The sequence below is a fragment of the Myxocyprinus asiaticus genome, chromosome 35 (assembly GCF_019703515.2).
Source record: "Myxocyprinus asiaticus isolate MX2 ecotype Aquarium Trade chromosome 35, UBuf_Myxa_2, whole genome shotgun sequence".
Classification (NCBI taxonomy): domain Eukaryota; kingdom Metazoa; phylum Chordata; class Actinopteri; order Cypriniformes; family Catostomidae; genus Myxocyprinus; species Myxocyprinus asiaticus.
In genome coordinates, this window is record NC_059378.1 from 7,207,165 (window position 1) to 7,221,841 (window position 14,677).

At 35.6% G+C, this 14,677-nt stretch overlaps 1 protein-coding gene across 1 annotated transcript in view; it reads right to left on the minus strand.

Moving 5' to 3' along the window:
- The window catches only part of fer1l4 (fer-1 like family member 4), a 46,454-nt gene that overhangs the window by 6,967 nt on the left and 24,810 nt on the right, over positions 1-14,677 (minus strand). The window contains exons 24-39 of the mRNA XM_051672914.1: positions 14,103-14,286; positions 13,821-13,945; positions 11,432-11,566; positions 10,807-10,980; positions 10,356-10,466; positions 9,952-10,113; positions 7,644-7,809; positions 6,540-6,652; positions 5,457-5,570; positions 5,305-5,344; positions 4,888-4,991; positions 2,521-2,655; positions 2,314-2,430; positions 1,310-1,437; positions 876-1,046; positions 476-630 (exon numbers count right to left, since the gene is read on the minus strand). Coding sequence (XP_051528874.1) covers positions 476-630; positions 876-1,046; positions 1,310-1,437; positions 2,314-2,430; positions 2,521-2,655; positions 4,888-4,991; positions 5,305-5,344; positions 5,457-5,570; positions 6,540-6,652; positions 7,644-7,809; positions 9,952-10,113; positions 10,356-10,466; positions 10,807-10,980; positions 11,432-11,566; positions 13,821-13,945; positions 14,103-14,286 — 2,134 coding nt within the window. The remainder of the gene's footprint in view (positions 1-475; positions 631-875; positions 1,047-1,309; positions 1,438-2,313; positions 2,431-2,520; positions 2,656-4,887; positions 4,992-5,304; positions 5,345-5,456; positions 5,571-6,539; positions 6,653-7,643; positions 7,810-9,951; positions 10,114-10,355; positions 10,467-10,806; positions 10,981-11,431; positions 11,567-13,820; positions 13,946-14,102; positions 14,287-14,677) is intronic.

Genomic DNA, 14,677 nt, shown 5'->3' on the forward strand with positions numbered 1-14,677 from the left:
TAAAAATATGTGACCATTTTCTTTGCTGTTCGTGGTTCCAATAGACTAAAAAAGAGAGCAATGTTTTTTAATCTGTCAGATACAATATATAAATAAGCCACAATACAGAAAAAATACACACAGAAATAAAGTGGTAAGACTTTAAAACATGCAGTTTGATAATGTCAAATTATACAGTATATCTAAAAGCATAACTTGATAAAATGTAGAATTACTACACAGTAGGTAGCTGCAGAGAACACTACAGCCATCTACTGGCTATTATTGTCATAACATGATTTTCAAGTTATGTTATTTTTCTTTTTTCAACAGATGGCAGCAATCTGCCCTCAATACAGGACACATTCTCATATTTTCTTCATACTTGATCAGAATAGAAAGGTTAATAACACGTGTAAACTGGGTCTTCATATATTTTGTACTGTATTTTTTTCAGTCCAAATTTAGCTATACATTTATAAAATAGTACTTCTACCTTCTGGAAAAGCTTCGTTGGGAATTTTAAAGATCTTGCTGAGAACTTTAATTTCAGACTCCCGATACTCTGGAGATGGAATCCCATTTTTGCGGCAGAGCTCGAATAAAATTGCAGTGGGTTTCTTGGCGTCTCTCCATTTATTATAGCCATCCCTGAAATCACAAGATAGCTTAATATGATTTAAACTGTAGAAGTCAAATGAAAATCAGGCTGTTTTGTCTCTTAAATGCCATTGCTGCAAATTATCAAATGAGAGCTCTCACAAATTTAGCTTGAAAGCAGTGGGTTAGGTGTCAGAAATAATGATGGTGGTGATAGTACTGGTAATGACAATGAGAATAAATCATCATAACCATCATCATAATTGCCATCACCACAAGCTAATACCATTACCCACTTATCATAATGAAGGGCCAGACCACACCCGGCGCGGTGGCGGCTGTAGAAACGGTTCTCCAGGTCCACGCGGGTCTCGCCAATCAAGTCATCAGAGCCCACCAGGTCATGGTCAAACACATACAGCGTGAGCTCTGTCTCTAGAGGGAAGGATACAGTCAGCTCGAACACCCTGTGGGGAGACCAGAGCGCACATAAAGCAAGCTGTCAGTCAAATAAACAATGCAGTTGTTTGTAGATGTAATCTGGAAATTGTAAACTTCAGATCACACTTTTCAAAAAGATTTGCGGTACATCAAAAGAAAAGAAAAACCAAGCCCTGTCCCTATAAAAAAAGATTGGCTCCTCAGACACTAAGGCGGGATTGTGATTTCTTCCATTCATTTTACTGTCTCTGGTCTTTGTCTGAACATTCCCAATTAAACCTTTACTCACTCTCCAAACACTGGGTTCAGTTGTTTGGGAATGTAGCGTTCTTTGCTGTCCATTTGCTGCTGGCCAACTTTCACCACAACATAGGGGTCTGCCTTTCCATTAGGGTCTGTGGGTGCCAAGTTGGTTGCCTTGAAGTTCACAAAGACAGTATTTATGAAAAAAAAAAAAAAAAGAATTGATAGACAGAAAAGACAGATAAATGCACAGAACAAATGAGGCCAGTTAATGTGTGAGCAAAAGTGGGATGACATAATTGACTCCAACTCCACTTTCCTTTTTACAATTATATACATTTGAACATAAAATCTGCTACCCATGTACAAATGTTGTCAATTGGCAATCATAATGAAAGAAATATTAGCCAAAATACAGTACTGTGCAAAAGTCTTAGGCACATAAGATGTTTCACAAAAACATTTGTCTTAAGATGGCTATTTATATCTTTAGCTGTAGTGTGTCAATAGGAAATATAAATGTTAGACTCCCACTTTATTACTTTTGCAAATAGAAAAGATTAGAATAGAAGAACAGGGAGCCCTGCAACAGATGTCATGGCCCCCACAGAGCCCCCCACTGAACATCGAGTCAGTCTGAGATTACATGAAGAGACAGAAGCAATTGAGACAGCCGAAATAGATTGAAGAACTGTGGCAAATTCTCCAAGAAGCTTGAAACATCCTATCTGCCAACAACCAAGAAAAACTGTGTCCAGGTGTACCTAGGAGAATTGGTGCTGTTTTGAAGGCAAAGTTGGTCACACCGAATATTGATGTAGCTTATTTGTATGTTTACTGGATTTTGTATGACATTAAGTTATAAATGAAAACTATTTATGGCATTATTTTTGAAGACATCCTCACTATGCAACATTTTTCACAAGTGCCTAAAACTTTTGCACAGTACTGTATATATATATATCATATATAGTATAATTATAAAGGTATATATTATAGTAATTTAGTATATGATGATAATAAGAATGATTAATAATCATTCATACCCACTTTTACTACATACACCCTCACAAGGACTTTGATGGGTGTATTTTTGGGAAGTCCATTAGTGATCTGACAGTCTGCATCCTCAACTTCAGGAGCGATGGGGTATATTAGAAACGATCCCTGCAATGAAGCACAACTCTGCTTTACACTCTAATTCTCCAACTTATTCATGCATGCCATCACACTGCCATTTCAAAGTGCTCATCTCACCTTATATTTACCCATATATCTCGTACTTTCATCTTCCTCTTCGTCCTCCAGGCTGGATTTGCCTTTGTACACAGGAAATATGTGCAACCAATCCATGAACTGACTGAATTCATTTTCCAGCTCAGACTTGTAAAGCTGGGGAAATATATAAACAAAATGAGAAGGATGGAAAAAGAGAACACACAGTTCTACCTTTAGAACTACTAAAAATTAGTGTGTTTGCTTTGAGCGACCCGCTTAAACCACACCCAACAATGTTACTCAACCAATGGCATGAGTTGGGGGACGGGACTATCTGACTATTTGAACAACAGCACATGAGGGGCGTATTCAGAAAGCTTTTAAAAACATTGTTTATTTTTGGTGGTGCCAGTGGCATAGAAGTAACATACTTCGGCTTTAAAGCCTGTTTAATATAATATAATATAATATAATAATATAATATAATAATTGAATTTATTTGTATAGCACTTTTTATAATACATATACTTCCAAAGCAGGTTTACAGAAAATAGAAAAAATAAAGATAGAGATAGAGAAAAACATTAAAACAGTGCATCAAAACATTACAAACTAAATCAAATAACATAGCAAAAAACATAACATAAAACATAACAAAAACAAAAAACATAACATACAACATAACATAACACATAAAACATAACATAAAACATAACAAAAACATAACAAAAACTAAAAACATAACATAAAATAACATAAAACATAACAAAAACAAAAAACATAACATATAATATAACACATGAAACATAACATATAACACAACACAACACACACTCAAAAAATATTTTGAGGTTTACAGATATTAATTTCATATCATTATTAATTTAATTTTGTCAGTTTGATGCAAATTTGTTTTGAAATTGAAATGCGGAAATCTTAAAATTAAGCCTAAATATATATTTTTAGGTGTCACTGACTTACCTATTCATGGTTATAAAATGTTATATTAATTAAATTTTGTTAAAGATTAGACAATTCATTTTGATGGAAATTTGTTACGAAATTGAAATGTGTAAATCTTAAACATACATTATATATATATATATATATATATATATATATATATATATATATACACAAACACATACATACATATATATACACATTCTATATATATATATATATATATATATATATATATATATATATATATATATATATATATATATAGAATGTGTTTCTATAAATATATATATATATATATATATATATATATATATATATATATATATATATATATATATATATATATATAAAATAGGCTTACAAAATGTTTTTGAGTGTGTAGAGAGCAACAGTCTGATTCCGGAAGTAAAAATCCCATTCATTTTTTTATATTGACACATTGATTTTTCAATGATAACTTATAAACCTTTAAGGACAGACCTATGTGAGCTCTGAGGTTGTTCATCAATGTTATATGCTTCCGTTGAAGCTATCCAACTGCGTTTTTTCAACTTCATTGTTTAAAAATCTTGTAGCAGAATTTCTGGTAAACAACTACATTACTCATGGTCCAGCAGAGAAAGCTTCACCAATCAGATATCCACGGCCAACACAGCCTGTGAAACGAGCCCAGGTGCGACCGCCCACCAATGACACACTTTGAATGATGCAACCAAGTCGGTCTCCGTTCGCCCTTAAACTACTCATCTACGTATTTGTAGTTATCGGGATATTTGGCAATAAACATAAAATATATATTTTCTATACTTATAATCAACAACCTAAAATTAATAGTTTTATATATTCCCATTGTTCTTTTATTTAATTATATCATTCACATTGCTTCATGGGATTGTAGTTCGTGCCCTTGTGAAAGACGGTAAGTACATAGCCTTGTACCTTTATCTTTTTGTCTGATTTTCAAATATTTTCTTGCCTCAAAACAAAGATTGTAATGTTGTGATTCACCTCGTTTCTGGATGCTTTGGTTCATGGCTTTTAACTCTTTTATGGAGGATTTTATGAAAAGCCTATGGGGAAAATGAATGGGAAAAATACTTTCGGAACCCAGACGGCTGAAAAGTGGGCAGCCACTGTTGCACTCCTTTAGACTTACCTATTCATGGTTATACCTTACATAATGCTTTATAACACATGATAACATGTTACTCATCACATGATAGTTGGTGTTGAAAGTACAACCAGGAAGACATAAGTCTTATTAGGCATTATAACTGTGGTTGCTATTATTTACGAGAGCATGCAACTGATTATAAGTTGTATTACAAGGCACTGTGCATTACAATGCCTTAGAACTACCTTTATAATATATTATATATACAGTACTGTACAGGCTATGTTGAAATTGTACCAAATAGAAATCTCAAGACTATTGCAAACCTTTAAGGTGGCAATCTTCTTCCTCTTTGGAGCAGGAGACTCCATTTCAATCGCAGTCTCATCCTCCTCTGCCTCTAGGGCCGACATGGTCAGGGGCCCTCCATCTGTAAAATGTCACATTAAGTGATGTGATCGAAGAGCTCTTGTGTGAAACATTCAACCCAGCTGACTAAGCACTTCACATACAATGTCCTCAAAAAATATTTGGACACTTAAAAAAATATATGAATGTCATTGCATGCATTAGATAACCAAAGTTTCAGCTGCAAACAAAATATGCTAGACCTTTTCTCAGTCACTTTTGCAATTACTTTGGGGCCACTGTATTTACTATTTAAAACCTATCATACTTCTTAATCTTTTTGTGAAATTGTGTGCTTGAAGTGTATTTTTGCTATCTATCTTGCATTTTAATACCTCCATCTTGTGCATCTTCCATGTCATCATCTTTCTCCTCCTGAAGAAGAGATGGAAGCAAACAAGATTTTTACATGTTGAGAAAAAAAAAAAAAAAAAACACACAAACACACCTTGTTTAAAGCAATCTGTAAAGAAAAATGATTTCTCACCTGTTTTTCAAGTTCAGCCAAAGATGCATAATATTTAGACCACCAATCAAGCTCCTCCTTTTCTGGCTCCTCCTCCTCTAACTCCTCATTTTTTGTCACCTTTTTTATTGGAGCCTGAAATTGAGAGATTAAGTGAGTCGACTTTGTAAATATTACATCAGATCAGAAAAATAAATGTTTGTTCATCATTATTTGCAGGACAGTGTATTAAAATCAATGAAGACAATCTAACATTGTGAAAACTGTACAAGTCAGTATAATCAGCAACTTTACTGAGTATTACATTGAAATTAGCAGTTTTGATGTCTACTGTCATCATGGTGAAGAGTACAGAGGGTAAAAGAGAAGTAAATGGCTTGGTTAATTAAAACAAAATTTGCTATGACATAATACTACTTTTTAATATTTTTTCTAAGGCATATTCTTTTCTGCTAATCTAAACTCTTATTTATTATGTACATAGAATTTTCAACTTCTTTAAGATAAAGGGACAGTCATGGTTCCACTGTGTATGTATGTGACAAATAAAACTTTGACTATGCCCACTCAAATCAAGATTGCAGATTTTAAAAAGCCAAACTCTCACACACACAAACACACACTCATGATTGAAAGCATCCCATTTGGATGTCAGCAGGGGTCTTGGCTATGCGGTGGCTGCCCAATTAATCAGAGTGATCTAACAGCAGGAGCTCAAACTGCCACAGGAGCACACTTCACTAAACTCAACAAACCACTAGATTCACACCATCATCAGCAGGTTAATGGGTTCAATGGGCTTCACATTTAGTAACTGTAGACCACGGATGGTTAAAACCATATGTAATAAGTGCTGATTAGGAGCTTTTTAAAACATCCCAAGGCAACCAGCTAAGGTCATCACACCCAGCCTGGATACTCCACTGACCACATGAAAGTTGCACATGGCTGCATTTGAGATTAAAAGTGTTGGGGAAAACCTCTGAAAACTAGTGGAGGATGGAATGGAATATAATAATAAAACCACTTTTGGAAGCAGAAAATGGAAGAACACTGAAGAAAGTGGTCATTCTCGTGAACTGAGAAATGAAAACTGACACTTACCGTGACTAAGTTAAGAGCCTTGATTGGAATTTTGGTATCTTTCAAGGGAAGTCCTCCCAAATCCATGGTTATCACCGTGGTTAGAGGAGTAGTCTTTTTGGGAGGCTTTTTCTCTAAAATAATAAGAGAAGATTTAGCCACAATTAAAGGGATAGTTCACCCAAAAATGAAAATTCTCTCATCATTTATTCACCCTCTTGCCATCCCAGATGTGTATGACTTTCTTTCTTCTGCTGAACACAAACAAAGATTTTTAGAAGAATATCTCAGCTCCGTAGGTCCATACAATACAAGTGAATGGTGACCAGAACTCCAAGATGATGATGCACAGTGAAAAATTAGTTGTATTTTGGTCTGTTCTCACCCAAAACCAACTGAATCGCTTCAGAAGACATGGATTAAACTACTGGAATCTTATGGATTACCTTAATGCTGACTTTATCTCATTTTTGGGGCTTCAAAGGCCTGATCACGATTCACTTCCATTTTATGGACCTACAGAGCTGAGATATTTTCCTAAAAATCTTAATTTGTGTTTAGCAGAAGAAAAAAAGCCATACACCCCTTAGATGGCAAGGGGGTGAGTAAATGAGAAGACAATTTTCATTTTAGGTGAACTATCCCTTTAAACACTAAAACAGTACTCACTCCTGAATTAGACTGAGTCAAATTACAAAAGTATAAAAACTGTAGACCATCCGAATGTTTACAAGAGCAGACAATGTCAATGAACGCACTTACATGCACAATGATATGCCGATATTAATGGGATTGGTCATATTCAGATCAAGTATGCATCATGTAAATATGTTGACTGGTTACAAGACTTGAATAAGAATAGAATTAGAGATTAAGATAAATATGAAACATACATTTTATCAGTATGTGCATTCCCTACGAATCAAACACATGACTTTGGCATTGCAGGCGACATGCTCTACCAGTAGAACTACGGAAACCTTTTTTTGTCTGGTCCTATTTTGCAGAGTGTGAGAGGGTGGTGCAATTGTGAATGTAAAATATTCATGTACACATATCAGGACAACATATGCTTTCATTCTGGCCTTTCGACCACAAACATACGAGCTAGAGATGCTTCCATACCCTCTGGCTCCTCCTCCACATCCTTCCACTCCTCTTGGTCTCTGGGACCAAACTGCACCAGGCTTTGGACCACGTGAGTTCCTACCAAGACCAGTCTCCCAAACGCCCTCTGCTCCATCACAAAGATAGTGAGAGGAGGATGCAAGTAGACAAGCTCTGGAAGCTCCTGGATATACAGGAACAATGTCCAATTATGAGTTAAACTCAATTTCAAACAAACTCAGCAACCATAAAGGAAGTAGATGTTTAATCCTTATCAAATCTTGGTCAAATGTTAAATGTAAACATGAAATGGCATTCATCCGACCCATTTTGTTTGTAACATTTTGATGTATTTCCAAATGAAATGAGCAAAAATGTAGGGCAATAATTTATCCATTGGAAGTTGATTGGACAATAATAATAATTAAAAAAAAAAGTGTTCTCTATGGGACAAGTTAGTTGGAGGGGAGGGGCAGAAAATTAGGAGGGCTTAGTGATGTCATCCAAAAAGGTTTCGGAGGTAGAGCAAGTTATTACATTTTCATAAAAAATTGTTTTATCTTTGGAATAATGTGCACCGATTCATTGTTCACAATAACACCAGGAATGTGTGTTACTAAAGTAAATAAGGTTATTTCATGTTGAGTTCACCCAAAAATGTAAATTTTCATCATTTACTTACCCTCATGCCATCCCAGATGTGTATGACTTTCTTTCTTCTGCTGAATACAAACAAAGATTTTTAGAAGATTATCTCAGCTCTGTAGGTCTATACAATGCAAGTGAATGGTGGCCAGAACTTTGAAGGTCCAAAAAGCATATAAAGGCAGCATAAAAGTAATCCATATGATTGCAGTGGTTAAATCTATACCTTCAGAAGCGATATGATAGGTAGGGGTGAGAAACAATCAATATTTAAATCCTTTTTTTTTTTTTTTTTTACTATAAATCTCACTTTCACTTCCACATTCTTCTTCTTTTGTTTTTTGGCGATTCATATTCTTCGTGCATATTGCCACCTACTGGTCGGGGCTGGTCAAAGGCAGAGATTTATAGTAAAAAATACTTTTATGCTGCTTTTATGTGCTTTTTGGACCTTCAGAGGTCTAGCCACCATTTACTTACATTGTATGGACCAACAGAGCTGAGATATTCTTCTAAAAATATTTATTTGCGTTCTGCAGAAGAAATAAAGCCATACACAAAGTTTAATTTTTTATATATATATAAAATACAGTAAGCTGTTAAAATCATCTCAAACCAAATCCTCTTGTGTTAGCATACACTAGCATAAAGTGTAGCATAAATCAACAATGATTCACAAATAAAAAATAAATTAACAAAGAATAACAGTTTCACCAGTTTTGGGTGTAATCTGATTACAAAGTAATTAGATTTGGTAATCTAATTAGTTTTAGTAAGAAAGTAGCGTAATGCCTTCAATCTTAAATTGGCGTAATCAGATTACATTTACCGACATTTAAGTTAATTACTTCAAGCACATTACTTGTGTTGCACATTTTTCTTTTTTCTTTCTCCCGCTTTTCTCCCCAATTTGGAATGCCCAATTCCCAATGTGCTCTAAATCCTCATGGTGGCATAGTGACTCGCCTCAATTCGGGTGGCAGAGGACGTGTCTGAGACCGTCAAGCCGCGCATCTTATCACATGGCTTGTTGAGCGCGTTACCGCGGAGATGTAGCGCGTTTGGAGGCTCACGCTATTCTCCGTGGCATCCACGCACAAATCACCACGTGTCCCACCGAGAGGGAGAACCACATTATAGCGACCAAGAGGAGGTTACCCCAAGTGACTCTACCCTCTCTAGCAACTGGGCCAATTTGGTTGCTTAGGAGACATGGCTGGAGTCACTCAGCACGCCCTGGATTCGAACTCGCGACTCCAGGGGTGGTAGTCAGCATCAATACTCGCTGAGCTACCCAGGCCCCCATGTTGCACATTTTTTTTAAATAATATTATTTATGTAGAATTTTTAATAAAATATAAATTATGTGTAGGAAATATAGAAATGATTTTGAATTGGTTGAGCAGAAAAACAAACTTTTCTGTGAAAAGTGTTTTAGAAAGTAACTTTAAAGTAAAGTAATTAGTAATTTTATTACTTTTCCCATGAAATAATAAATAGTGCAGTCTAATAAGAACACTGGGTGATGATGCTAAAAATAGATATCAGACATCCAATTCGATAAACTGAAAAGCAGCCAGAATCTCACCAGCCTTTGTGTTTGAGACAGACTGTGTGATCAAGGCTTGTATGGGATGTATGCTCTTAAGATAAGTTCTATTACTTTGAGAAGGAGTCTTACAACATCAAAGTGTTTAACCACATCACTGAAGTTGGGGTTCAACTTGTAGCTCTGAATTTCCTCCGACTCTATCATTTGTCCCGCACACTCCATCTTCACTTGAGGCCGCTCCACTTCAAACAGGTTGACCCTCTTCAGGTCCCTCAGGCCCCAGTACAGCACCTGCCATTTAAAGGTTTGAGATAAAACACAGTAGGCCGTTACCAAACCAGTCAGCTGGCAAAAAGTGCTACAGGTCACAATGTGCTGCTATTCTAAACCCTTTTTTTGAGGTTTGATTTGTAAACACCTCTGTTTGTGTAAAAATCCATTTGTCCTTGAGGAATTAAGCCATTTAAATGTTAACGTTACATAAAACTCTCTTGATTTTGACTTAGTTTCTCTCAAAGGTTGTGTCCTTGTACCTCTATTCTGTATTTTCTAAGCACAGGTCGAACTCCTTCTGGAATTATGTATCGGCGCTCTTCTTCAAGGTATTGTGGCTCCTTGGGGTCAACGTCTAAAGGTAGAGCTGGCTGGGACGGATTCATTACACACAAATATGACATTTAGAAAGATGTGCTTTTTCAGAGCTTTATGTTACATACTGTATATAGAAGTGGAGATAAATTACCAACAAGTTAAAAAGGCAGATTTACTGTCAGGTAAAATAAAGACATTACACATACATGTGGCTAAAAATCACAAATATTAATCAAGCGAAGCATCAGATCCTCTTCTATCAATTTAAATGTATAAAGCTGTTCTCTAAAAGACATATTACCGCTCTTAAGTCATGTGTATGTGTGTGGGTTTAGCTAGATTCTTTCCATACTGACTTCAGCAATAAATTAAGGTAAATGCCTGGGGCCTCACCTCTCCAAAGCTTGAGTAATCCAATTCGATTAGCTCCAAAGCAGCCAGGATTTCACCAGCTTTGCTCTTGCCTTTTGTGATCTCAAAAAATTGCAGCTGGGGTTTTTTATATGGCTCTTCCACAAACTTGAGCTCTGGCTTTGCAAATGCACAACCAAGGGCTTGTGGACTGCCCTGTGATAACATTCAATTAAACTACATATAAATCAAATAAAACAAACATTCAATGTTCATGAGCATATACATAATCTATATATATAGTCATGCATAGTAAGGTTAGCAAAATAAATGGGCTTTTAAGTCTTGTGCATTCACTTGTTTCTTGGTAATATAACTAATGCTAATTCAATATTTAACCCAGTGTTTGTTCCATATGTTCTGTTGTTTTAATGCATTTTCAAAATTGCCAATTTTCTTATTCAGCCTATGCAGCCTTATTCGGCCAGTTAATTTTTTTGCCTTTTGTCAGGCCTATGCAGTTCATTTCAATTAAGCTAATTTAAATTTTGTTCAATTTTATTACACTTGATGTCCAATGTAAAATCTGGGTCTACTCGTGTTTAGCACACATGGATTTTTGCACTTTTGAGCAGCATCTACAGTTGATTGAAACACTAGCACTCACTAGTTTGTTATAGTCATAGATATTGATGATGACCACAGGAGGATCTTCCCTAAAGTCATCCTTACAGCCTTCCATCAGAACCTGATCATACAGCAGTAACTCACACCAGGTGGGAGACAGAGTTTCTTCCATCACCTACAAACATGAGAACCACAGTATTTAACAATTCTTATTCTTGCAATCAATAAAGGCAGTAGGACTCATTTCAATGCACACTTAGAGACCGAAAAATAACTAGGCCCTTGCCTCATCTACACGATATAATCACACGTCTTAATGGACCGTCACAAAATGCCAATAAATCTTTTGAAAATTGACTAAAATTTAGTAAGCATTTCCATATCCACTACTTTTTTGTTATAGGAATATACTGCAACCATACCTAAATATCCTTGAAACAAGATATATATATACACTTGATGAGCAAAATTTCATAAGAATAATAAGTCTTGTCTTCATAAAAATTTTATACAATTTGGTGAGGTTTATGCTTAAAACAAGAAAAAGCCATTTGTCAACGGTGAAGAAAAATAAACTTGTTTTCTCTTTGAATTACCACTAAACCTTACTCAATGTTGTTAGATTTCCCTATAGAAAGACTTAAAGAAATATTCTGGGTTTAATACAAGTTAAGCTCAATCAACAGCATTTGTGACATAATGTGGATTACCACAAAAATAAATAAATAACAATAATAAAAACAAAAATCGACTCATACCTCCTTTTGTTTAAAAAAGTGATACACTTACAATGGAAGTGAACTCATTTTTGGAGGGTTTAAGGGCAGAAATGTGAAGCTTATGATTTTATAAAAGCACTTTTAATTCTTCTGTTAAAACTTTATTAGGTGGTTCCTGGGTGTCTGTAAAGAAGCATCAGATGCAGAGATCAGACACGGCTATTATAAAGTCTCTCTGCAGGTACATCCTGATAGAGCTCCTGGTGATGAGTTAGCCACGACCAAATTCCAGGTGCTGGGAAAGGCATATGCTGTGTTGGCCGACAAGAAACAAAGTGCAATTTATGATGAACAAGGAATAGTGGATGAGGAGTCAGACACCCTCGATCAAGATTGGGAGGAGCATTGGAGAAGACTGTTTCCCAAGATCACAATAAAAGAAATACTGGACTTTGAGAAACAGTATAACGGCTCTGATGAAGAGGTGGAGGACTAGAAAAGACTGTACCTACTACATGAAGGAGACGTGGATCTGGTCATGGAGTCTGCTCTGTGCTGCACTTATGAAGATGAACCACGTGTCCATGATTTACTGCAGAAAGCCATTGATGCTAAAGAGGTGTCAGCCTTTAACGCTTTCACCCATGAAAGTGTCAAGAAGAAGAACAACCGCAAAAGAAAGGCTGAAAAAGGATGTAAAGAGGCAGAGGAAATGCAGAAAGAGATCGGCTTGAACAACGAGGACAGTCTGGTGGCTATGATAAAGCAAAGACAAAAGTCTAAAAACATGGATTTAACTCCCTCATCTCAGATCAAAAGACCAAATACTGCAAGAAGCCAGCAGTGGGAAAAAGGGGCAAGAAAAAGTGAACAATATTTCACCAGACAATCATGTGGCTGTTTCTTACAGTGTTCATTTTGTGATATACTCTGGAACTGATAATAATCAAAGGACACTTTTTTTTTTTTTTAAATAGACACTGGCCCTTTGTTAGCCATAAACTCCCATTTGATGAAGCATGTTTGACAAATAACAAGAAATTCATAGTTGTGGATTAAAGAAGAATATCCACACTGTTTTTAACATATTTTTTCATGTTTAAGTATTTATTTGTATTTAATGTATTATTTATAAGGTAGTATGATCATTTGAATATAATAAATTCTATTCACAGGTGAAGAAAAAACTAAAAACGTATGTATTATTGAAAAGTTGTTTAATTCATTGTTTTATGGGTTTAGGCCATTACGTCGTCATGGTAACAAAGTTGAAAAATTGGCTATAACTTTATACAGAAAAGGTTAGTAAGTGATTGTATCACACTAAAATCATGTTAACGTGCATATTGTTTACATCTTGTGGCTACTTTTGAAACAGTGCGTATTTTAACGTTTACGGATTGGCCCCATTGACTTCCATTGTAAGTGTCTGACTGGAATCCAGAGTTTAGCTTTTTTTAAAGACAAGGAGGGACAAGTTGAAAGTATTCTTTGTGGTAAACAACAATATACCACAAATCCTGTTGATTGAGCTTAACTTGTATTAAACCCCAAATATTCTTTTAATATCTAAATGTTAAGTCGATTTATCTTGTTTTAAGGATGTTTAGATATTTTTACTGGAAAATAAGACAAAAATACAGAATAAGAAAAATATTTTTTGTAGTTTAGAACAAAAGTCTTTGCACTCTTGTTATGTATGAGACTCACTTGTGTGACCTGACACTGAGTGGAGAACACAACTTTGGCAAAGGGGTCGGACAGTCCATTGTCATCAGCTGCAATGATGCCACGGGCTTGATAAATGTGAGCTCGCAGCTGGAAATAACGACTGTCTGGATGAAAAAAAAAAATGAATGGACAAAGAAAGGATTGTCATTTTCATGAAAACACATTTAAATGTCATCCAAATGAAAATATATTGGTTTTCAAAGCTGTCTGGGACAAATTATTGAGAATATCAGAGAGGTCTGTGTTGGCTAAATTGAATACCTTCCACTGCTAATTTGGTGGGAGGCATGTTACGGGGAATCAATGCACCAGACGTCGCCTCCTCGTGAATGGGTCTAAACTCCGCTGGAAGGCTTGTGACACAGTTTTTTGCATACTTTGTGATACCAAGCCACATATAGACTTCCAGTTTGGCAAAGATTTCCCCCACTGGTCCTCCAGGGGTCTATTGAGAGATAAGAGTTTTGGAAGTAATATTCCACAGTACCTGGTTAAGCACTTTAATGAATATTCCAGGTTCAATGCAAGTTAAGCTCAATCAACTGCATTTGTAGAGTAATGTTGAATACCACAAAAATGACTTTCGACTCGTCCTGCCTTTTCTTTTAAAAATGCAAAAATCGAGGTTAGAGTGGGGCACTTACAATAGAAGTGACTGGGGCCTATTTTTGGAGGGTTTAAAGACAGAAATGTGAAGCTTATAATTTTATAAAAGCACTTACATTAATTCTTCTATTAAAACATGTATTGGAGCTGTAAAGTTGTTAAAATCATAGTTTTTATGGTCGTTTTAGGGTTTACGGCATTACATCATGGCAACGAATCTGTAAAATTGG